Source organism: Ovis aries, chromosome 10, assembly GCF_016772045.2.
Source record: "Ovis aries strain OAR_USU_Benz2616 breed Rambouillet chromosome 10, ARS-UI_Ramb_v3.0, whole genome shotgun sequence".
Classification (NCBI taxonomy): Eukaryota; Metazoa; Chordata; class Mammalia; order Artiodactyla; family Bovidae; genus Ovis; species Ovis aries.
The window spans coordinates 70,218,657-70,243,828 of record NC_056063.1 but is presented as its reverse complement, the minus strand read 5'-3'; the positions used below and the strand labels follow the sequence as shown (position 1 = coordinate 70,243,828).

The following is a 25,172-nucleotide window of genomic DNA, read 5'->3' as shown; positions in this document are numbered from 1 at the left end:
CCATGGACAGGAGCCTTGCGGGCTGCAGTCCATGGGGTCACAAGGAGTCGGACACGACTGAGCGACTCAGTAAGTGGGGCTCCTTAGCAGTGAGGCAGGTCCCAGTTTGTGACTCCTGACTGAAGTCCTACCTTCTTCTCACTAGTGTGGCCCCAGGTGCTTGGAATTCGTTCCTCGAAAGCTTTTCTCCTACCTCCTGCCAGTTACTGATGTCCATTTCCACCGCTGTGTGGAGGCTTAGACCTCTTTCACTCCTGAGCTAGTGGTCAGTGGTGGTCGGACTGGTAGACATGAGGGGTCACCAGTGACGGAGCCCTGTGCATCCCCTTTCAGTAGCTGGTCTGCTAGGCAGTATTTTGAATCCTCTGCCCATCCTTTCCTCAGGCATCCACCACAGGTAGATTCTAAGGTGAGGGAGAGATCTTTGACTTAACCCATTGTAAGCTTCCTCAGGCCAGGTGCCTCAAAGCATGAGTTTTTGCTTCTAGTCAGTCATTTAACTGACCTTGGCATCTTGGGCCTGTTTCCCTCTCTGGGGCTCTTGGACTGCACTAGGTTTTTCCAAAGAGGGTTCTAGCTCTCACCTCCTATGATCTAATAATCGTTTACCACCACCAATCTTTCCTAGAAAGACAGTTCTCCGTGTGGTTCATGACCAAATCCATGAGGAATGCTTGCTTAAAACGCAGATTCTTCGTCTCCACCCCAGATCTGGGGAGTCGGGACCCCAGTGAATGGGGTCTGTGTTTATTTTGAAGAAGCTTCTCAGGTGATTTCATTGTAGATTAAAATGTGGGAAGTCTATCCTAGAGCCTGTGAACACCAGGCAAGAGGAGGGAGCTCTTAAAACATTCCTAGTGTCTTCCTTCAGAGTTGGCAGAAGTGTTCATAGTGACAGAAATAGGTCTAGGCCTACAGTTGTGTATCAGCTGAGGGAAGGACAGGGAGGTTGTGGGAGAAAGAGGTGGTCAAAGCAGGGGGAGCCAGTTGGTAAGCGGACCTCTTGGCCAGCAGAACGTTTCTTGAGGTGTGAGCTGATAATGTGGGATCGTAAGCTCCAGGGAAGAGTCCCCCTTATGCTGAAGTCTGGCCCCAACTCCGTGGAGCCGACCCAAGCCTCGCAAGTGAAGGGCATGGTCCTCCACAAGACTGCCCTCTCATCAGAAACCAGCTCTCAGTCCCAAGGTCCCCAGGACACCCTCACTTTTGACCAACTGGCTACAAATTTAGGGGTTCCCACCACCCCCTCCTTTTCATTCATTCATCGAAACAACCGAATACTGTTGTGTTATGGCAAACAGATTTGAATTGGAAGGCTGAGGTTTGAGAGGGTCCCAGTCTCTAGGCTTCCTTGTCTTACCCCAGTGGAAACAGGTCGTGTCACCCTCCCAGCACATCAGTGTGTCATGATACTTAGAGTATGGCCAACCAGGAAATCGCCTCCGAGATTTGGAATCCAGAGTTTCTATTGGGGACTCATTATGTATGCATCACGAAATGGACCACTGGCTATGTGATTGATCTTGTCTTCAGACCCCCTCTATGAAGGTCAGACTGAAAGCATGTGACTCACAGGTGCTGCCTTCTAGTCCCATGGTTGGTCTTGCTGGTATGGCGAGCCCTTATCTTGAGTCATCTGTTAGCATAACCTTTAGGGGCCCAGGCATGAGTCACCTTGTTAGCAAAAATCATCGGAGTTTACGCTAATGTTACTTGGAAAATTCCATGGACTTAGAGGAATGAGGACAAGTAGCAGTCACAGTCTTTTTTTTTTTTTCTTTTCAGCTTTATTGAAGTAACTTGACAAAATTGTAAGATATTTGCTTTACAGTTTGAGTTGATAAATGTATGCAAGGTGGAAAGATTCCACCAAGTTAACTAATATTGATACATTCATCACCCCATGGTTACCTTTTTTGGGTGAAAACATGTTATTTCTACTTTCTTAGCAAATTTCAGTTGTACAATCCACTGTTAGCAACTGTATTCACCATGTTTTATATTAGACTCTCAGACCTTATTCATCCTAGAACTTGAAAGTATGTATACTTTTACCAGCTTTCCCTTTTTATGCCCAGCCTTCCTCCAAGCCCCTGGCCACCACTTTTCTTTTGTTTCTTTAAGTTTGACTTAAAAAAAAGATTCTGCCTGCAGTATTTGTCTTTCTCTGACTTATTTCACAAAGAAAACATAATGCCTGCTAGGTACATCCATGTTGTCACAAATAACAGGATTCCTTTTTTAAAGGCTGAATAATATTCCATTGTTTTTATGTGTGTTGGAGTGTGTGTATGTGTGCGCACATATGCATGCCTGCCTATACATGTATATTAGTGTCACAGTTTCTTTATCCATTCATTTGTCACTGGACGTGTAGGTTGTTTCCTTGCCTTGAGTGTTGTGGCTAATGCTGTAGTGAGCATGGGAGTACAGGTATCTCTTTGAGATAAAGATTTCATTTCTTTGGATGTTTACCCCAAAGTAGAATTGCTGGCCTGTATGGTAGTTCTCTATTTTTGACTTTTTGCGGAACCTGCATACTATTTTCCATAGTGGCTACACCAGCGTACATTCCCACCAACGGTGTATGAGGGTTCCCTTTTCTTTATATAGACTCTAACACTTCTCGTCTGTTTTGGTGACAGCCATTCTAACCAGTGTGAGGTGATGTCTCAAGGTGGTTTTGATTTGTATTTTCCTAGTGATAGGTGATATTAAGCATCTTTTCATGGGTCTGTTGGCCATCTTTTTACTTTCTTTGGAAAAAATGTCTATTCAGATCCTTCACCTGTTTTTTAATCAAGTTTTTTGTTTGTTTGATATAAGTATAGCTACTCTGCTTTTTTTTGTTTCTGTTTGCATAAAATATCTTTTTCCATTCTTACATTTTTAGGTTGTGTAAGCTGCAGTGACTCTTCTACAGACAACATAAGGAGGGGTCTTGTTTTTTATCCATTCAGATACTCTGCCTTTTGATTGGAGAATTTAGTCTATTTACATTTATAGGAATTATTTATAGATGTGGGCTTACTGTTGCTAGTTGGTTAATTGCTTTCTGGTTGTTTATGCTTTGTACCTCATTCTCTCGCCTTCTTTGTGATTTGATGCTTTCCTGTAATATCCCTCTGACTGCACACATAACCGGTTTACCCGTATAGGCTGCTATCCACTTGCCTCATTTCTGGATGGTAACTTTTGTCACTTGATTAAGATGGTGCTTGCCAGGTTTCTGCATGTATTAAATAATTTATCAGCTGAAGCCACTCCCCTCTGCAATGTCATTAGAATATAGTAATGCAGTTGATTTTTTTTTTTTTGGTCTATCCTACAACCCTGATATAATAGTATCGTCTTCAGTCATTGAAAAAGTAGAAAGTAAAAAATTGAAAAAGTAGAAAGTTGGACTTTTTACTCTTGTAAAACTATGTGTATTTGTTACTTCTCTACCTGTGTTTTTCCCCTCTTTTGTTAGCTGTTTGCATCATTACTAACAGTTCAATGAGCCATCTATTACATTTTGTTTTAATGAGGATGAACATAATGTGTCTTTTGCTGGTGAGCAGAGTTGCTCATGGATATAGTTTTTTATACATTATTATATAGAACATATATTACAGAGTTTTTAACATATCACTGGCATGCTGATCTTAAGGAATTTAATTAAGAATTAATTTGAGGGCTTCTGGTGGTCCAGCAGTTAAGAATCTGTCTGCCAGTGTTGGGGACATGGGTTCGATCCCTGGTTTGAGACGATTCCATCTACATGCCGTGGAGCAACGAGGCTCATTGTGCCACAACTCCTGAGCCAGTGTGGCAGCTACTGAAACCATGTGCCTGAAGCCTGTGCTGTGTCAACCAGAGAGGCCCAGGTACGCAGTGAAAAGCAGCCCCCGCCGGCCACAACTAGGGAAAGCCGGTGTGTAGCAAAGAAGACCCACTACAACCAAACTAATGTTTAAAAAAAGAAATTAATTTGATATAGAGTTACTATTTCAGTTTATATTACATAGGTTAATAAAATAAGCTGCAGTGTTTTTTAATAGATTTGACTTCCTAGGGTTAACTAGTAATAGGATGTTGAATTTTAAACTGATTGTTGATTCACCTGGGTTATCTCTATGGCAGTCTGGTAGAGCTCCAGAATTAGGACCAAGCAGAGGGCAACCAGGATTAGTGTTACTAGAGGAGAGTAAAGTTGAATCTAACTTATTTCAGTGAAGCTACATGAATTAATGAAGTAATTGCATTGGTCACACCTACTTAATATTTCAGATTCAATGCCTTCAAAAGCAAGGAGAGTCTACAAAATGGCTACAAAATGGCTTAAAAGATTCCACAATTTCCTGTTACTTTTCCTTGTGGCTCAGCTGGTAAGGAATCTGTCTGCAGTGCAAGAGACCTGAGTTCTATTCTTGGGTAGGGAAGATTTCCTGGAGAAGGGCATGGCAATCCAATCCAGTATTCTTGCCTGGGGAATCCCGTAGACAGAGGAGTCTGGCAGGTGACAGTACACAGGGTCACACAGAATCATAAACAACTGAAGCGATGTAGCATGCATACACAGAGGGGACTTCTGTGGCAGTCCATTGGTTAAGACACGAAGCTTCAAATGCAGGGGCCATGGGTGTGGTCTCTGGTCAGGGAGCTAAGCTATCTATCCCACATGCCATGCAGTGTGGTTAAAAAAAAACCACAAAACCCCAAAACCCCATAGAACCTCAGATTTGTTATTGGTTGAAGCCAAAAGAGCAGTAATGACCTCACCTCCCTTCATCCTGTTATACTCCATGCAAATACTTCTCGTGGGTTTTATTTTTCTGGAAAGCTTCTTTCCTTGTCCTCTTGTCTCCTTAGTGAATGCCAAGTGATTCTTCTGGACTCGACTCAAGCTTTGTTCTCCTGGAAATATTCCCTAACCTCCCTCTAGCAAATGGTTCCCAGACCTGGCTGATGACTGGAACTGTCCAGTGGAGTCTTTGAGAAGACCACCCGTTGAGTTCCATCTTGGCTCACTCTGATTCATTCATTTGGGATGGGGCTCTGGATACCTGTTGGTCTTTATTTAAAAATAATCCAGTCTGAGCTTGCGATTTTCACTTCACTGTGGTTGGGACTGTTGGTATAAATACCAGAAGTGTGTCAAAGCACACTCTATGGCAGGGTCTCAAACTTGAGCCAGCATCAGCATCATCTGGAAGGCTTGGTATAGTATGGATAGCTGAGGCTTACTCAGCGTAGGTCATAATTGGGACTGAGAATTTGTTTTTCTAATGAAGAGTTACAGGACGCTAATCTTGCTGCGCTGGGGACCACAGTTTGAGAACCTGTTCTGTACAGAAGATGCTTAAGCTGGGGGAATGATCCTTTTATCCCTACTGCAAAAGCCAAGAAGCAGATCCTGTGTGCATAGCTCAAAACCTCACTTGCCACTTCATATCTTAATGATACGTTAATGTTGATCCCTTGTTCCCCAGGCTTAACTGCTGGAGGACAATTGAAAAGTGTTAGTTGCTCAGTTGTGTCCGACTTTTTGCAACCCTATGGACTGTAGCCCACCAGGCTCCTCTGTCCATGGAATTTTCCAGGCAAGAATACTGGAGTGGGTTGCAATTTCCTTCTCCAGAGGATCTTCCCTACCCTGGGATCGAACTCGTCTCCTTCATTGCAGGCTGATTCTTTATCATCTGAGCCACCACTAATAGTGATGTGTTTATATCATAATCCTTGATTTGTTGGCTAAGGGCCTCCTGCCAGTATCCTGTGGCTACTTTCTGTGGCTACTCCCTGGGGCCAACCTTTGAAGAAAAGTTGTACCCCTTTTCCAGAAAGACAGGCTGGAGCAGTCATTCTGATCCAGATTTTGCTACCCAGGCCTTGTCACTGTAGGTGTCACAGTTTGGGGTGAGGAGATACTACTGGCATCTGGAGGAAATAGCCCTGGGATAGTGCTCACCCTCTTACAAAGCACAGAAATGCCTCCCACAACAAAGAACCTGAGATGTCAGCATTGCTGAGCTGGAGAACTCCTGCCTTAGAGGAAATGGTTCTAGTGAGGTGGTTGGTTTAGCTGGCTAGTTGTGTTTGACTCTTGCAAACCCATGGACTAGCCTCCTGTGTCCATGGGATTTGCCAGGCAAGAATACTGGAGTGGGTTGCCATTTCCTCCTTTGGGGATCTTCCTGACACAGGGATCGAACCAAGGTCTCCAGCATTGCTGTTGGATTCTTTACCCCCTGAGCCACCAGCGTCTTACTGTAAGATCTTTCTGCATGCCTCTCACCTGTCCCTCACTCCAGCCCTTGCTCTTGGACTTGCTGACCCAGGTCTCCCTATTTCTGTAGCCCCTCTGCCTCACCAGCCCTGCCCAGGTTGGGCCACAAAAGCCTCCAGTAATCAGGGCTGGCAGAAGCTGCAGGGAACATTAACCAGTGGTTAATAATTCGCCACAGCTGAAAGTGCTTTAAAATGCATAATTTGTTCAACAATAAATGACTTACTTGAGTGGGTTGAGGGCACGTGAATGGTTAAACTGGCCTCAGCAGACCTGAGGCCTCTCTCATCAAGAGATGTAGACAGCGTGTGTGAGTGCTCTTCGCCGCAGTTTCTCCACCAGAGGGTCATCCATTCATTTACTCTGCCGAGTTCTGAGTGACCCACTCAGTGCCAGGCCTAGTGAATTGCCAGGCTTCGACTGGGTCCTGCCCTCGTGGAGCTCTTATTCCAGCGAGGAGAGGGACAAAATAAATAAGTGCGTTATTCTTTTCTCTCAACAACAAATAGATTGCAGTAAATGGTAAAAAGAAAGCTGGAAGAAGGAAATAGAAAAGCTGGATCTGCTTTTGTAGTCAAGGCAGTCCAGGCCTTTCTGTGGAGGCAGCAATTGGCCTGAGACCTGGGAAAGAAAAGGTGTTAAGTAATCATGGGGAAAATGAATAAAAAAAGTCTATTCCCAGGAAAGGGCCCAGCAGTCAGGAGCCAGGCGGGCTCTTGAAAACACAACAGGTCAGCGTGGCTGGAACGCTGCATGACGGGGCTGGGCACTGAGCAAGGTGGGGTGGTGAAAACCTATAAAGGTCATAGCATGACCTTTGCTAATCTTTCCTTTCATTCAGTATTGGTTTTCTTTCTTTCTTTATTTTTTAAAATTATTTTTTAAAATTTATTTATTTTAATAGGAGGCTAATTACTTTGCAGTATTGTAGTGGTTTTTGCCATACACTGACATGAATCCACCACGGGTGTGCATGTGTTCCCCATCCTGAACCCCCCTTCCACCACCCTCCCCACCCCATCCCTCAGGGTCATCCCAGTGCACCAGCCCTGAGCACCCTGTCTGGTTTTCTTTTTTTTTTTTTTTTCAATGCTCCACAAGTAATTTCTGGGAAGATGTGCCAGTGTTTCTGGGGTTTTGTGTACTCCTAGGGCATCCATGAACCCTCTTGAGAGTGTGGGCCCGCCCAGAGGGGCATTGCCCTTTATAGTTTAAGTACTTGGCTTCTTTTACATGTCACTTCCTTCTCACTCTGGGAAACAGCTGACCCGGAGTGGCCGCCTAGTGTGAGCTGGGGAGGGACGAAAGCCCTCAGAGGAGGTTACCATGTGGCTCACTGTTCACTGAGCTTCACTGCGTCCCAGGGGCTGTGCTGGTCACGGAGTATGTGAAACGTCTGTGAGGCCGTCTGCCCTCGAGGGAGCCCCAGTCTGTTGTGCAGATGGTGGCCCTAAGGGCGTTGTGCGCACAGCGGACAGCTGTCCACACCAGTGTTGTTCAGACATAACATTGCAACCCATTAATTAGTGCAGCTGGAAATTAATCAGTTTCAATTGGTATTTCCTTCTTTTAAAAAACAATTTAAAAAATTTGTGGTAAGATATACAACATGATATGTACCACTGTAACCATTTTCAAGTGTACCCTTGAGTGGCAGCAATGATGTTTCACCCCTGTGCAACTGTCATCAACGTCCACAGGATTCTTTTCATTGGTAACGATGGAATGTACCTATTACTGCAACTACTCATTCCCCTCGCCTGACCCCCTGGTGGTCACCATTCCTGCTGTCTCTCTCATTTTGACTCTTTTGGATACGGCATATAAGTTGAATCATACGGTGTTCTCAGTGTGATGGCTTATTTCACTTAGCATAATATCCTCAAGTTTCAACTATGTTGTAGCCTGTGTCAGAATTTCCTTTTTTCAAGGCTCTGGAATATTCCAACATGGGCTTCCCTGGTGGCTCAGTGGTAAAGAATCCACACCTGCCGATGCAGGCGACCTAGGTTCGATCCCTGGGTCAGGAAGATCCCCTGGAGAAGGAGATGGCAACCCACTCCAGTATTCTTGCATGGGAAATCCCATGGACAGAGGAGCCTGGCAGGCTGCAGTCCAGGAGGTAGCAAAGGAGTCAGATACGACGTGGCTACTAATGAACAAAACAATACTCTAATGTACGTGTGTCACGTACCACAAAATGTGTACCACGTTTTGGTACATTCTTTCATCATTGTCCTCTGGGGTCACTTTCACCTTTTGGATACTGTGAGTAATGCTTCTGTCATTATAGGTATACCACCTGGCATTTCTTTTGTAATGAAGTAGGGTAGAATAGAAAATATCAGCGGAAATGTGCCCATAGCATGGGCAGACCCAGAGCACTGATGAAGCCCGAGGTGCAGCTTCGCGAGCTCTATGAGCCTACGTTAAGCTAAATGCACCAATGTTTATTTCCTACAGATGGATATACTTTGAGCAATCTGTGAAAAGCATCAAGATGGCTCTCAGTTCTGTACCCTTGGGTGAGGCGGGTTCTTTTAACTAAGAAAATGTGACTTCATGTTCATATATATTTAATTCAGCTTCTGGAATGGTTCTTTGACCTAAGTAAGGTAGTTTCTTTCCTATGCTTTGTGGTTTCTCAAATCCCAATGAAGAGCCATCAAAGGCTTGCTTGGGTAGGCAGTCATACTCCCTACTGTCAGCGGGGATACCTGGAACTTGGAACCAAAGCTCTGTCATTCCTCATGAGGGGGAGAAGTTGAATAGTTTGGAAGGGAGCGCTTGATTGGAACAGGCCCTGAAAGCCTGATATTCAGAGGTAAGTCAGCACCAGGCACTCAGGAGCTCAGGGGGACTTTGGTGATGACGGGAGTCCTGTGTCTAGTGGTGGCCTTTCATGCTGCACTAAGTAGATAAGGTTGATCACCTGCTGGATGTGAGGTCCCTTACTTGTTAGTTCCAACCAGGACTGTTTTAAGCCCTTCAAAACCTTGGGAGGTGGCCAGCGTGAGTAATATTTTACTCGTGATTCCTTGTTTTATTCTCAGTGTTAACTGAATTGTGTCCAAATGTGTCAAAAAAGATATATATATATATATATATGTATATATATATATTTTTTTTTTTGAGAAGGGGATTAGGGTAGTTACCCATGCACGATAGTTGTAGATTCTCGGTGTTGGTTGTAGTGTGGGAAAAAGTGATGGGAAGGTATGTGGTGATAAGACAAAGGACACTACGAAGATGCGAAAGGCATGGATTAGCCAGTGGCAAGAAAAGGGAGACAAGAAGGCCAGGGATGAAATAAGCTCTGAGGCAAGAAGGTTTTGCCAGCCTCACGAGCTGGGAGGACCCTGGTGGGCCCCAGGACAGAGGGTGTGCAGGGAACTGGAGAACCTTGGGGCGGGAGGGTACGCAGCCTGTACTATCACTTAGATAGTGCAAGGATGAGAAAATGGATTCTGAGCGAGTTTTAGGAAATGAGGAAAGTTAAAGACGAAAGAGAGTCTCTTGAAAGTGGAAGAGGAGAGTGAAAAAGTTGGTTTAGAGCTCAACATTCAGAAAACTAAGATCATGGCATCTGGTCCCATCACTTAATGGCAAATAAATCGGGAAACAGTGGAAACAGTGATAGACTTTATTTTGGGGGGCTCCAAAATCACTGCAGATGGTGACTGCAGCCATGCAATTAAAAGATGGTTACTCCTTGGAAGAAAAGTTGTGAGCAACCTAGATAGCACATTGAAAAGCAGAGACATTACTTTTCCAACAAAGGTCCTTCTAGTCAAAGCTATGGTTTTTCCAGTAGCCATGTATGGATGTGAGAGTTGGACTATAAAGAAAGCTGAGTGCTGAAGAATTGATGCTTTTGAACTGTGATTTTGGAGAAGACTCTTGAGAGTCCTTTGGACTGCAAGGAGATCCAATCAGTCCATCCTAAAGGAAAACAGTCCTGAATGTTCATTGGAAGGACTGATGTTGAAGCTGAAACTCCAATTCTTTGGTTACCTTATGTGAAGAACTGACCCATTTGAAAAGACCCTGATGCTGGGAAAGATTTAAAGTGGGAGGAGAAGGGGACGACAGAGGAAGAGATGGTTGGATGGCTGACTCAATGGACATGAGTTTGAGTAAACTCTGGGAGTTGGTGATGGACAGAGAGGCCTGACATGCTGCGGTCCATGGGGTCCCAAAGAGTTGCACACGACTGAGGAACTGAACTGAAAGAAGAAAGGAGAGAATGTTCTAGCTTGAGCATTACCACTCAAGTATGGCTAATTGGATTTGGCCGAGGGCCACTCGGGGAAAGCCAGGGTGATGACCTGTTTTGAAGATAGCTCAGCAGCAGCGTGGGTGTTCTGATGTCATTCTGGATGGGTTCCAGTGTTGTCTGTGCCAGGCACTGTGGCACGCGAGGCTCATGGAGAGTCCATGCGGTGTGTGAGTAGTCATTGCCCTGAAGGAGGTGTGCCCTCTGGGACAGTGAGGAGGAGATGCTGCTGCTGGGTGGAGATGTTGGTGGGAGGGGAGGAACGGGTATCCTGCAGGGGAGGACCACTCTTGGAGGAACTGGCTTGGAGGGAGAGCTTACTTGGCAGTGACGGGATTGTTGAGCGAACGCTGTCAGTGATAAATTGGAGTCAGGGTGTGAATTGACTCAGGTCTCCCTGTCTAGCTCTTTTGTTCAGGTGGGGACATATACTGTAGCCTCCTGTTAGTCAGCACGCCTTGTGATGGGAGTGAAAACCTTCACCCCTTGATGGTACCCAGAGGGCTTGGCTTGGCTTTCTGAGATATGAGGTGGTAAAGGGCTTGGTGAGGGTCCTTAAATCAAGAACTGTGGGCAAAGAAATCTGCCTAGTTGAGCACTGTCATCTCTTTTTTGCTGGGGCTTACATGGGAATTACTCAAGAGCGTTGCCGTGATGGCTGTTCTTTGTCTGACCGGACTTGGTTGTGTTCAGAGCATCACTGACCATTTCAGTTGATCCCTCAGCAGCCCAGGTGAGTGTTGTTATCTCCAGATGTTATCCCCGTTTGCTGGAGGCCGATGTGGAGAAGTTCTGTGGCTAGTTGAAGCTCCTGCAACCAGAATGTGATACAGTATCATTACGTTAAACAAACTTGTGATAAATGCATGCAACATAAAATTTTGCCATCTTGACCATTTTAAAGCATACGGTTCAGTAGTGTGAAATACATTCACATTGTTTTGCAGTTTCCAGAACTCTCTTCATCCTACATTCTTGTGTAATTAAACAATAACTACCCACTCCCATCCTGCCCTTGGCAACCATCGGGCCTCTTGGTTTCTCCCTGAATTTAAGTTCTTCCTGTCAGTGGAATCCTGCAGTACTTGTCCTTTGTGACCACACTATTTTACACTCCCACCAGCAGCGTGCAAGGGTTCCAGTTTCTCCACATCCTTCCCAACCATTATAATATTCCACTCTCCTCCCACCTTTCCCTCCTTTCCTTCTAATAGCCATCCTAATATATGTGAGGTAGCATCTCATTGTAATTTTCATTTGCATTTCCCTGACGATTAGTGATGTTGAGACGCTTACCCCTGGCAAGCAGAGTTTTAAAGAGGGCCTTTCAGGGTTACGTCCCAGTGCTAATTCCCTGAGCATTTTCTGTAGGGAATGCTGCTGCTGCTAAGTCGCTTTAGTCGTATCCAACTCTGTGTGACGCCATAGACAGCAGCCCACCAGGCTCCCCCGTCCCTGGGATTGTCCAGGCAATAACACTGGAGTGGGTTGCCATTTCCTTCTCCAATGCATGAAAGTGAAAAGTGAAAGTGAAGTTGCTCAGTCACGTCCGACTCTTGGCTACCCCATGGACTGCAGCCTACCAGGCTCCTCCACCCATGGGATTTTCCAGGCAGGAGTACTGGAGTTGGGGTGCCATCGCCTTCTCCATGTAGGGAATGACTGTAGGTTAAAGGGCCAAGCATGTTTCAAACTTGTGTAGTGGTGATGCTCACAGAACTATACCTTTGTTTTGGAAGGATATTGAGACCTAGAGATATTAAGGGTTATGGAGAAGCTAACCGGAGCGGATGAAGTGGAGTGAGGCCATAGTTGAGACCTGGGGTCTTCAGGACCACTGCTGGGACTGGAATCCTGCACTGGGGTTCATTAGAAATGCCAGGGGGCCAGGGTGAGCAACACCTGAAGCTCAGTCTTTCTTATGGCTTCTTTGATAATTCAAAGACATTTCATTTATTCAAAAAGAATTCTTGAGCATCGCTTCACCTGTATTATTCTTGGAATAGCGAAATAAATAAGAGAAATGTGGTCTCTGCTTTCATGGGTGATTATCATCTGGCTTTGGAAATTTCATTACCCTGTCAAAAGCAGTAGATGATATTCATCTTTGGCTGTCTTTGCATATTAATCATTATCATTTAAATGATGCATAATTGGTTTGAATAAGGTTTTTTAGTCTTTTGTACAGTTACTGTTTTTTTTCCATCAATAATAAGTAATTTGTAGGGGGATAATTTGAGACTATGTAAATATCATAATTCACATTAAACTTTAACACTAGTTTTAACTTCCATTGACCATTTTCTGACTCTATTGTTCCCTCTATATTTGTTTCTGTTCTAGAATGCAGGCTTTCCCTTCTCTTATGAAGCAGTAAAGAGTCATGGATTTTTTTCATTATTTAATGGGTTATCACTCATTGACACTTACCTAATATCCCAGTATCCCAGATTTGGCTAGCAAGAGTACCTCAAGCTGGCTTCTTTGTCCTTTGGACACATCCTTAGGATTCCTTGAGCTGTTTATTTTATGAGGCAAGTTGTCCTTGGCTTATCTTACATTTTCGATGCCTGTTGGTCTCAGCCTATCAATAGTGATGCTGTTGCTGGGAATGCCTGGGGCTCTGCACACCTGGGCCCATTCTCGTTCAAGCAGCCCCCACAGACATTTTCCCCACTGGGGCCCATGCTGTGGCTGGACTTGTCCTTGTGGTTCTTGATTATGACCATCAGGGAACTTTGAAATGGCAAAGTTTATTATGCGCATGTCCTGGAAGGGTACATGGCGTGCCTAGGGCCACAGCAAGGTCCTAGGGAGAGAGCGAGATGGATCATGAGTGGACCTGGACCTGTGCTTCTGCCTTGTTGGGGTCAATGGCTGGGTACCTGGGGATTCCAGTCACTATCTGCTGGTAATTAAAGACATGAGTGAGAATTAAAGTACAGGAATGGAGAAATAAGCAGTCGGTAACCAGAAATAAGATGGTCTGTTAGCAGGTCAATCAGAGCTTTCTGAAAAAGGGAACTTCAGGAGTGGGGTGGCCTGGCTCCTTATCTAGTTGTGTAGGTGGCCTGTGTTTATTCCTGTTGAAGTCTCCAAAGTGGTTGTCTCTAAAGCATAATGTCAGGCGCTTGCATTAGGATCAAAAACAGCTAATTGTCAGCTGCTGATACATATTGTCAGCTGCTAATATTTTAGTACTTCCATGGCGGCTCAGTGGTAAAGAATCCACCTGCCAATGCAAGTGACTCAGGTTTGATCCCTGGGTTGGGAAGATTCCCTGGAGAAGGGAATGGCAACCCACCCCAGTATTCTCCCTGGAGAATCCCATGGACAGAGGAGCCTGGTGAACTATAGTCTATGGGCTCACAAAGAGTCAGACATGACTGAGCGACTCACAGTACCTATTGCAGCAACATTGGAATCAGCCATTGCTTCAGGGAACCCTGGCTCCTCTTAGAAAGAATATTGAAAAGCAAAGGTCTGGGTGAGGGGGGCCAAGAGGCACAAACTTCAGGTGTAAATAAGTCATGGAGACATTCAACATGGTGACTGTTATTGCTAATAATGTGGCACATATTTGAAAGTTGCTGAGAGTTGTCCTCAGAAGTTCGTATCAGAAAAGAACAAATTGTAATAATGTATGTTAAAAAACCAAAACACCAAGATCTGGGGCCTTGAATGATTTTTGGTAGCAGTGTGTCATTGCTTCCAGGGTCTATCACCGTGTAGAGTTAGGGACTTTGTATATATGTGTCTGTGTTTTTCCCCATATTTCTATATATTTAAAACTGAAGGTGAAAGTGTTACTCTTTCAGTTGCATCTGACTTTTTGTGACCGACCCCCCCCCCACCCCCCGCCCGCTCATGGACTGTGGCCCATCAGACTCCTGTCCATGGAATTTTCCAGGCAAGAATACTGGAGCGGGTATTCTGTCAGGATTCCCTTCTCCAGGGGATCTTCCCGACCTAGGAATCAAACCTGAGTCTTCCTCATTGCAGGTGGATTCTGAGCCACCTGGGAACCTATTTCTGTAGACGTCTTTTTAGAAACAAACGACAAAGCCTGTCAGAGTAGGATTCTGATTAGACAAAGATGTGTAGTTTGGATATATATCATTCTCTGTTTCTCTTAATTTTTCACAGGTGGCTAAACCCCTTGTTTAAAATTGGTCACAAACGGAGATTAGAAGAAGATGACATGTACTCAGTGCTTCCAGAAGATCGCTCCCAGCACCTTGGAGAAGAGCTGCAAGGGTGAGCACAGGCAGCAGGGAGAAGGGGAGGGGCAGTGAGAATTTCCACGTGTGGCTGAAGGTGTGTGGGGTGGGGGCTCTTTGCCTTCCTCTGGGTTCTTCTGAGCCTCCTCTCCTGACACTGCACACTCACCCCCTCAGGCTGACCCTGAGCTTCGCCCATGTTGGAGGGCTGACCCGTGTGCGTTTGTGGACGATGAGGGAGCCTGCCGTCAATGACCCTGCAGGCCGATCTCTGTCCCTGGAGGTGGGGTCCCTGGAGGGGAGGGGTTCTGCCCTCTTGAGCTGCTCATGGTGCTGAGAACTTAGCAGGAACTTGTTTCCCAAGACTGGGCCTCTCCCCTCAAGGTGTGTTTTTCTGGTGCTTCAGTCTGTGCCGCTCATCTTTCAGGAGCCCTGTGAGCAACTTGCCCGCATCCGTGGGGCAGCCACAGAGCGCCCTGTGGTAAAGGCTTATCTTCCACTCTGCCCCTCCCCTATTTTCCCTATGGTGGACACCTGTTCTTTATTTTGTTTGTTTCTCATCGCAGGTACTGGGATCAAGAGGTTTTGAAAGCTGAGAAAGATGCACGGGAGCCTTCTTTAACAAAAGCAATCATAAAGTGTTACTGGAAATCCTATGTAGTTTTGGGAATTTTTACATTAATTGAGGTAAAAGCTTTTACATACAGTGCATTGCTTTTCAGGGTATGTAGTTCAGTACTGAGATGAATGATACCTGTGGGGAGAGAGGTCAGAGGATACAATGTGTTTATGAAACCTTATCTGTGATGTCGCTCAGTGCTTGATATATCTTTAGAATAGACAGATGCTTAAACTACTGGACAGATGCTTAAACTACTGGACCTCCGGGGATTATTATTTTCCTTTTAACTGATTAAAGCAGTGTTATGGAAGGATGACACTGAGAAGGAGAATTTTATGCCATGTTAGAGTGTTCTTGGTGTTCAGTATGAATGCTAAGAGTGGTCCTTGATCAAAAGAAGATCTACAGCCTCAAAGAATGTGTACCCTGTGGTTTTGAGGAAGTAAACTTGGATCTGAGCCCAGAATGCATGCGTGTGCACTCAGTTGCAGAGTCATGTCTGACTCCTTGGGAAACGTTGGCCTAGTAGCCCGCCAGGCGCCTGTGTCCATGGAATTCTCCAGGCAAGAGTACTAGAGTGAGTTGCCATTTCCTTCTCTGGGGATCTTCGTGACCCAGGAGTCGAACCCACATCTCTTGCATTACAGGCAGATTCTTTACCACTGAGCCACTTGGGAAGCCTTGAGCTTAGAAGACATTTTACAGGCACTCAGCAAATGATTATTAACTTGCCCAGGTCACAACCGATAAATGGTTTCCTAAGAAGGGATTGTCACCTCTCCTCTTCCTGTGGAACAGAACCCAGGGACCTGTATCTGGGCAGGAGCTGCCAGAGCTTCCAAGAGCACCCTCTTCCCCAGGAGGGTGCCCCCTCCCCATGGGCCCGGTCACCCAGGTCAGATCCCGACTGTGGGGAGGAGCTCCAGCTTCACCATGAATTCTGTGCACCCTCCATGCTCCTCCATGCTCTTTTCTGTCCGTGACTGTGGGGCTGGTCTGCTGGTTGAAGGGGGATTCTGGTACCCTGGCATTGGCAGAGGGTGGTGGAAGGGATATGCAGGGCAAACCAGAGTAGAAAGCCATTAGGTCAGTGACTTCCGTGACCCTGAAGATCCTGGGTCAAGATCCCCCAGTGAGACAGTTCACCTGGGGACACAGGGCCGTCAGCCCCCTGTTCTGGCTGAGCCTGCTGGGGGTTTGCTGCAGACCCCCCTGAGTGGCTCGTGCTCTCCGTGGTCCCTTGGCACTGCCTTAGGGACATGGGCGGCCTGTGAGTGTGTGAGGGCAGGAGGGGTGGAAGCGTTTTAGGTGGAGAAGGTGTGAGTTGTCCTCAGTCCATCGTGTTGGGGTGAGGTGACGGGCCAGGTGGCAGGTGGGCGGCGTGGCTCTTGTTTAAAGGGTGTGTTGTACTGAAGGGCACTGCAGGCAGTGGGCAGTTGGATAGGTAAAGTCCACCCCACACAACTGGAGAGACAGAGAATCTGTCAGCTCCCAGGTGACTGGATGGTCCTGGGAGGTGTAATTCTTGATGACCAAAGGTGGGTTGGCCTTTGCTACAAGTGAATGAGCTTGTGACTATTCTGATGATTTAAGTTCTAAACATCCATCCACGCTGTTATGAAACCATTCCAGATCGGCTCCTTGAGTTGGACCAGGGGAAAGGCAGTAGGTCATGGATAGTGGCTATGTTAGGACATTGATAATCTGCACAGAGGTGGAATCTTCTATATTGATTTTTTAGTACATGTGCCAAGTTGCTTGCTGAAAGCTGACATCCTGGTGAATCTGGGAATGCATCTGTTCAGTGAGAGTGAGAACCCCACGTCAATTACCGGAGTGTGGAGCAGTTCTCCTGTTCTCGTGTCTGAATACACTTTCCCACATGGAGGGTGTGTCCTAGGCCCGAGGTCTTAGGGTGGGAACCAGCCAATCCCTGGGAGGGTAGCAGATTAATCAAGTGAAACTGGGCTTTCTCCCAGGAGGGAGGTTTCTTGATCTTGCTGTGTTGCGACCTTGGTGGTTTAAAGCGTAAAACTAGACAGTGGCCTATATTCCCTTGGTGGCTGTTCCTATATTCCTAGTAGACTGGCATACAGTGCTAACTCCAAATCTGTGTCCTTAGGACACTGGTAGAACTGGTAGAACTCTTAGTTCTGATGCATTGGAATTCAGGGACTTCAGGGCCATTGAAGTAAACCTTGAATTTTTGTTGTTGTTGTTGTTGTTGCTGGCAGTCAAAAAAAGTTTGAAATCCAGCACAAACACTCCTCTTTTCCTTGACTTGCCTTTTGACACACTGCTATTTTGGAGAAATTAGAAAACAGTTCTTACGACGAAGCTAGTAAGGATCTGATTTTAGAACTCATTTTCAGGTACTCTTGGGTTTTAAGTGATTAAAGCTACTGAGAAAAGTGCAATGAATATTAAATAATTGATTTTATGAATCAGCTTTCCATTGTTTGATCTATCTATGCTGCTTGCTGGTCTTTGTTAGATACTGGAAGATCTAAACTCAGCCCAGGATTCTCTAAAATGCAAACATGTTTTCTGTGTGACCTGCAGTTCTCTTTTGGTTCATCTGGTGCACAGAATGCTGCATGGATCATCCATGATTCCCACGCAGTGTGCTCTGATCAGCCACAACACAGGCAGGGCCTTCCCTTGAACTACCGGCAGCAGCACCAGTGGGAAGAGGCAGGGTGATGCCAGTCCAGGGCGAGGCATTTAGGGTTAGGATTTCAAAACCATGAAAATTTCTCTCCTATAAGTATTAGGAGTGACTTTAAGGGTTCGAGGAGCTCTTGCAGGCTGATGCTAATTAGAACAGAACAGAATAGCCAATGAGATCCCAGCATGCCTGGCCTCTGTGTGTACCTTCTTGGGGACCGCGGGTGGGGAGGACAGGCCTGCCCAGGGCCCTCAGGGTGGAAAGGAGGAGCCTGAAACCTCTGCCTGGACCAGAAACACAGAGACCATCTTCCCAGGTCATCAGGGCTTCGCTCTGAGAGGTGAAGTCTCCACTGCTGGTGTGTAAGTGGGGTGACCTCAGAGAGCCATAGTCAGTTCATGCAGTCCCTTCCCCTGAGAGGGGAGGAGTGGCCAGGGTTTCTCTTTCTGGGAATCTTAGAAATGGCCTGGCCTTGTCCTGTCACTTGGTCTTTGTTCAAGGCCATTTTTGCTGGTTGCCTCTGTGTTAGGTGGAAGCTGTAGGAACACGCACATATTTGTGTACGTTTTCACTTTGGAGCTCAGCTGATGGGCAGGAAGTAAACAGAATCCTGTGTGTCCCACAGTGGGCTTTGTGCCTCAACTCAGAGTTGGTTCCCAAAGAGCTGAGTGATCTTTGCATTTATTTCCGTAACCTCCTTCCATGTGTCCCTCACTTCTGCTGCACCCAGGAGTCTGAGGAGTGGCTGCTGATGGCAAAGAAACTGTGGGCCTGGAGTAACCCCTGAGGACCACACAGCAAGAGAGAGGAGGGAGGGGGCCTTGAGCAAAGCGAGACAGGAACCTGCAGAGCAGACCTGCTGTGTGCGCCCTGCAGGTTCTTAAGAGCATCGTGAAAGTCGCACAGTTGTGTCTGACTCTGCGACCCCATGGACTTTAACTATACAGTCCATGGAATTATCCATGCATTGCATGCCGATTCTTTACCAACTGAGCTATCAGGGAAGCCCCTCTTAAGAGCATAGCACTAGCCATTAGGTGTTAGTAATATCCACAGTGATGACCTTGAGGCACAAATGAGGGGAATGCTTTTCAATCGTTTTCATTTTTAAAAGCCTATGTTAATTTTTATTATAACAATTGAATTTTTTTCAATTTCAGAACGGTAGACTACAATATTATATTAGTTTCATGTTTAATGGTGATTAAACATTTCTGTACGTTACAGAATGTTCACCCTATTAAGTCTAGTTACCCTCTATCACCATACAGAGCTATTCCAATATTATTGACTGTAGTTTCTATGCTGTACATTACATTCTCTTGCCTTTTTTATCTTACACCTGTAAGATTGTACCATTTAATGTCCATCACCTATTCCACACATCCCCTCAATCTGTTTTCTGTTTGAAGTCAGGAAGTAGGTAACTCATTTTTACAAGACTGCATTTATAATGGATCAGATTTCAAAAATCTGGCTAGAACTGATATTTTTCATTACTGTCCATAAGAGTGAGCTTTTATGAATGCCTTTTCCTCAAGAGTTCTGGTTCTGCTATGATCACCTGTGAGCAGTGACGAGTTATCCAAGCTCTTTGTGAAACCAGCCTCTGCTGTTAAGAATAGGTCTCTTCCTGGAAGTTTTGTACAGTAAAGTGATCATAGCTTATATTTGTTTTGATGCTAGTTTCAGAGCACTCTGAGCTGTTGTAACTTACTTAGTTGTCCCAGGATTCCCCCAAGGGAGGCAAGGCAGGTATTTCCATTGATGAGGACCTGGGGGTGCAGGAGGGCCCAAGAGGGGCCTGGGGCCATGTGACCCGCAGGTGGCCAACCTGGTTTTTGAAGGACAGTGTTTTAATTCCTAGACCAGTATTCTCTGTGTTCTGTCCTGAGACTTCCTCTCCTTCCACAGCCTCCACTGAAGAGTCACAGGTTTAGTTGCTAAGCCGTGTTGTACTCTTGCAACCCCATGGACTGTAGCCCTCTAGGCTCCTCTGTCCATGGGATTTCCCAGGCAAGACTGGAGGGGTTGCCATTTCCTTCTCCAGGGGATTGAGCCCAGGTCTCCTGCATGGTAGGCGGATGCTTTACCGATTGAGCCACCAGATCACAGAGCCAAGACTTTTTTCTGACAACAGCTTTGTACTCCTCTTTCTGCTGCTTCCTGCAGTGTGGGGTTTTCTTTTTCCCTGAAGATTTTAAGGAACATTTCAAAAATAGAAGACTAGAACAAGGTAGCAGAATCCATTACCCTAGAAAGACAATTTTGAGCTGCCTGTTTTTTGAGAAGTAGACACAGGAAGGAAATCTCCTTTTGTAAGGGCTTCTTCTGCTCTGTACCTGAAAGAGAATGTTGGCCCTGAAACACAAAAGCTTTTTGTCAGTGGAGAATGGATTTGCATAATGAATCCAACTCTATCTTTCTTGCTTTGTTTACTCTGGGTTGCCTATTAACCTCTCATGAGCCCCCCTTCTGCGCCCCACCCTTTAGCTGGAATGTCAGGACTTGGGTTCATATGGGTTTTTCTTGGAAGTATGGTAGATCTCATGGAATTCTAATTAAAACCCTTTGTGGTCCTTGTAAATCATTCACAACAGGTCTGTCATCCCCCCAGGCTCAGCTGGCTTGACAGTGTAGGACTGGAGGATCGCAGATGCTTACTTGAGGTTAGTTTCTGCATCCAGAATCTTCCAGGGAGGGAGGACTTAAGTCTCCATCCCTAATTTTTTTTGTGAGTTTTAGGGGCCTTCCCTGAAAGCTCAGTTGGTAAAGAATCAGCCTGCAATGCAGGAGACCCCAGTTTGAGTCCTGGGTTGGGAAGATCTGCTGGAGAAGGGATTGGCTACCAGTATTCTTGGGTTTCCCTTGTAACTCAGCTTGTAAAGAATCTGCCTGCAGTGAGGGAGACCTGGGTTTGATCCTTAAGTTGGGAAAATTCCTTGGAGAAGGGAATGGCTATCCCACTCCAGTGTTCTGGCCTGAGGAATTCCATGGACTCTATAGTCCATGGGGCCGAAAAGGGGCAGACACGACTGAGCGACTCAGTCACTCAAACCAGTTTCTAGGGGCTGGGCTACAGGCCTCAATGCTCTCAGCTCCTCTTGAGTGATGCACCCAGGATGAAGTCCACTGTGTAACAGAGGAGAGAAAACTGATAGACCGGAACAATTTCCCCGGATTCACTGCTTTCCCTCTTAGCTCTGGATCTTTCTCAAGTCTAACATTGTCATCTCTTCTCCAGTTTCTGAAGATTAGCTGCTTGTTCATTTTCCCATAAGTTCACCTGCTTATTTCCTTCTCTGTTCAATGGTTTCTAGTTCCTGTGTGTTTTTTTTTTTTTTTTTTCCCTCATGAATCAGAGATAACAGTTGGGTAAGAAATGTTTAAAGCAGCACATGTGGAATCATAGATGAGGAACTACCCAATGGGGAATTTCTAGCATCAAGCTGTGTAAGAAGTTCCCCTAAAAACAAGCGATAGGGTCACATGGGAGGTATTCTCCAGAGGCTGAATACCAAGGACTCCACCAAGCAATATCTGTCTCAGAGACTCGAACCTTGAACCATGGGGTATTGTGGTATTATATTGGGATCTTGTAAAAATCCTTTTTGGCTTTGCAGTTGTGAAATATGAAGGGATTATAGGAGTAATTTTGACCTTGTTCCTGTTTATCTGGAAAGTTTTCATTTGGCTACTTGCAACTTTGATACTGAATGTTTTCTCAGTTGTTTTATTTCTCACTCAGTTGAGGGTTAGGGTCAAGAACAGACAGAAGTGTGGACACTTTGGGTCACTTTGGGTCAGATAAACTCCTTAATGAGACTGTTTGATCAACTGAGTTATTCAAGTGGTGGCCTCAGTGAAAAAAATCAAGGTGCTAAGGCAGTAGTGATCCTTATTTTACAAAAACTCAGTTTTGCTGAATTTGTTACTTCTGTTGGTATTCTCTTTGGTGGGTTTTCAATGTTAGGCTCAAGTGGAGAGCTGAGTCACAGACGACAGTGATTCCAGAGATAATCATAAGTTTTAGGAAAGTATGGGATGGCGGCCGTTACCACTGGGCTTCTGGTGCAGAGCTCCAGGTTTGTAGGCTGCAGCTGTGGACTGCTCTGGGTCATACCTGGGCTGGGACTGCCTTTGTGTACAGTTTGACATTCTTGCTTCTCTGTGTAAGCCTTCTTCAGACTTCTATCTCAGTAAACTATAAACAGTGTGTTTTGCAATATACGATATGAGGGGCTTTTTAAATAATCTCTTCATGCCCCTTGGGATGAATCATGGGGCCTGCTGGAAATGTAACGAGCCTTTGTATTCTTGGGAAATCTTATTCTCATATGATCATCTTACTCATAAATATTCAGCTAAACAGCATTCACCTTCTTTTCCCTACTAGAAGAAACCGTCCATGACCTTGTGAAAGGCAAGGCAGTCAGTGAATGTGTGGGTTTGTGTGTGCAGAGCAAGACATGAGTGTTGGGCTTCTGTGTTGCATTCCTTTGAAAAACGGAGACAGCTTTCTGTGAATAATCTGATCAGGCATTAGTTGACTGAGCAGAAAATATGTGTTAGTTTTGTTTGCTGATTGAAGTTTTTGATTCTCCTTCCCTTCCTCCTGCATGTGGCTTCTTCGGCTTTGGACAGACAGAGTTATCAAAAGCAAACCATTCAATTATTTACCCTGTCTGTATTATTAAGGAGGGATTGCTTAAAAGGAAAAACTGAATTCTGGAAAGATTTCCAAACTTTTGGCATTTTGTCCTTTGAGAATTCTGGAGGAAATGATGTCGAGGGCCAAGGTCTTTACTTTTGGTGACTTGGATTTCTTGAGTGTTTGGATTTCCTTGGTTAGAGAGAAGGGGACCTTCAAGGGGCAACAAGGGGGCAGAAGTAGGTTGTGGGGTGGAGTGTCCGTTTGGCAGAGTGGGCAAGTTTTGCAGTTTTTTTGACGATAGCTTTGGGAAAGAAAATTGTTTTCCCTATGCCATACTTAAGATATAAGTCCTAATGCTTCCCAACTCATTGGTTTAGAATTGTAGTTTTTGCCTTGGGGAAAAGAAGATTGGTAATATGTATTCTAAACCAGTACCTGTAGTGTTTGGCAGATGAAGAACCATGGATGACATCATGTTTTTAGCTTGGTGTCTGCTGTATTTAATTTTTGGCTCCAAGGAATATCCCAGCTTCTGGGATGGAGAGACAGTGATACAGTGTACCCTGGGGCTGGGATCCTGGGAACCTCCCAAGCCTGCTTTCTTCGAGAAACTCCAGCAGAAGCTGGGCTCCATTCTCTTGATCCCTGTTTGTGTAGAGTTCAGGGTTGGAAAGAGGGGATCTGTGTTTGTTCCAATGTCTCAGTTCATAAAGGCTCTTGATGAGTTGTTGTTGTTGTTGTTGTTTTTTAATATTTATTTATTTGGCTTCTGCAGCAGGTCTCAGTTGTGGTATATAGGATCTTTAGTTGTTCAAACTCTTAGTTGTTACATGTGGGATCTTTTTCTTTGACCAGGGATCGATCCTGAGCCCCCTGCATTGGGAACATGTGGTCTTAGCCACTGGACCACCAGGGTAGTCCCTCTTGATGAGTTTTTGATGTATTTGTGGGAAGGCTGACGATCTCCCTGTCTTACTCCTGTGCCATCGTCTTCAGCTTCTCCTCCATAAAGGCTCCTAAAGCTGACAGAGATGGCAAGAATGGTCCTCCCGTATGTGAATGACCTTAAGTTTCTGTTGGGTTGGGACACTGAGAATACAGGGGACCAGGAGCAGGCTGCCAAAAGGGCTTATTCACATGGAAACAAATTTCTTACCTTTCTTATGCTCATCTGAAGCCAAGAGTCACTTGGTATTTTGCCAAATGTGTTCTAAGGCACTGGTTATAATATTTATTGAGCATCCACAATGTACTAACCACAGTGTACTAAGGCTTTATTGTATTTATCACATTTTTGCTTAGGTTAAAACTGTTGTCTGCTTGTCTTATAGAAGATAGTGGATCTGTGGATTTTTTCTTTAGGTTAACTAGGAATGTTGCATTTTGTCAAGACGCCTTTTTGACAAGTAATAATAAAAGTAAAGCGTGTGTTAAGAAAACCTGGTTTGGGGCTTCCCAGGCGGTACTAGTGGTGAAGAACCCGCCTGCCAATGCAGGAGACCTAAGAGACCTGGGTTCGATCCCTGGGTCGGGAAAATCCCCTGGAAAAGGGCATAGCAACCCATGGCCTGGAGAATCCCATGCACAGAGGAGCCCGGCGGGCTACAGTACATGGGGTTGCAAAGAGTCGGACATGACTGAAGCAACTTAGCACCTACGAATCCAATTAGCTTCAATCTTCCAACTAGATTTTATGATTTAAGGTTTGAGGGCTGAATAAAGTCTTTACTCTGTCGACTGAAAAAAAGAAAACCCAAAAAACCAAAGCCTAAAAGAAAACCTGATTTGGCTTGTATGTCTAATGAAGATTTTTTAAAATTTGTTTTTAGGAAAGTACCAGAGTAGTTCAGCCCATAATTTTGGGGAAAATTATTGGTTATTTTGAAAACTACGATCCCTCTGATTCTGCTGCTTTGTACGAAGCCCATGGCTATGCCGGGGTGCTGAGTGCCTGCACGCTTGTCTTGGCCATTCTGCACCACTTGTATTTCTACCACGTCCAGTGTGCGGGGATGAGGCTGAGAGTAGCCATGTGCCACATGATTTACCGCAAGGTAAGTGTCACTCGGGACCAAAGTGTGTACCTCTCGTGAAGTACCAGAAGCATGTTGGAGAAGTTCTCTGTCAATTACAAATTTTATAACTAGTGAAAATCATGAGTCACTGTTGTATACATGTAACACATAACATTGCACATCAAGTATACTTCAGTAAAAACGTCAGACACATTGTACCCAAGAAGAGCATTTTCTTTTAATGATTATGCTCATTTACACTATGCTACGGAAGTTTGCTCTTTGCATCCAGTTGATATTGTTTAAGAAAACGTTAGGAAAACATAATGAAGAGATTTGTATTGAGATCAGGTCAGGACAGCTTTTGATAATGTTTATTCACAGGCTTTTCGATACTATTCAGTAAATTTACAAAGAAGTCTATAAGCATCAGAGATATGAAGTTG

General features: G+C 45.2%; 1 protein-coding gene across 4 annotated transcripts in view; it reads left to right on the top strand.

Annotated features, from left to right (window-relative positions):
- Positions 1–25,172, top strand: part of LOC101106534 (ATP-binding cassette sub-family C member 4) — a 187,861-nt gene that overhangs the window by 19,781 nt on the left and 142,908 nt on the right. For 2 of the 4 annotated variants that reach the window (XM_042254987.2, XM_027973709.3), the window contains exons 2-4: positions 14,694–14,804; positions 15,334–15,454; positions 24,541–24,765. In XM_042254987.2, the coding sequence (XP_042110921.1) occupies positions 14,694–14,804; positions 15,334–15,454; positions 24,541–24,765 (457 nt within the window). Of the gene's footprint in view, positions 1–14,693; positions 14,805–15,333; positions 15,455–24,540; positions 24,766–25,172 lie in introns of those variants that run through there. The other 2 variants (XM_042254988.2, XM_042254989.2) reach the window with 2 other exon arrangements.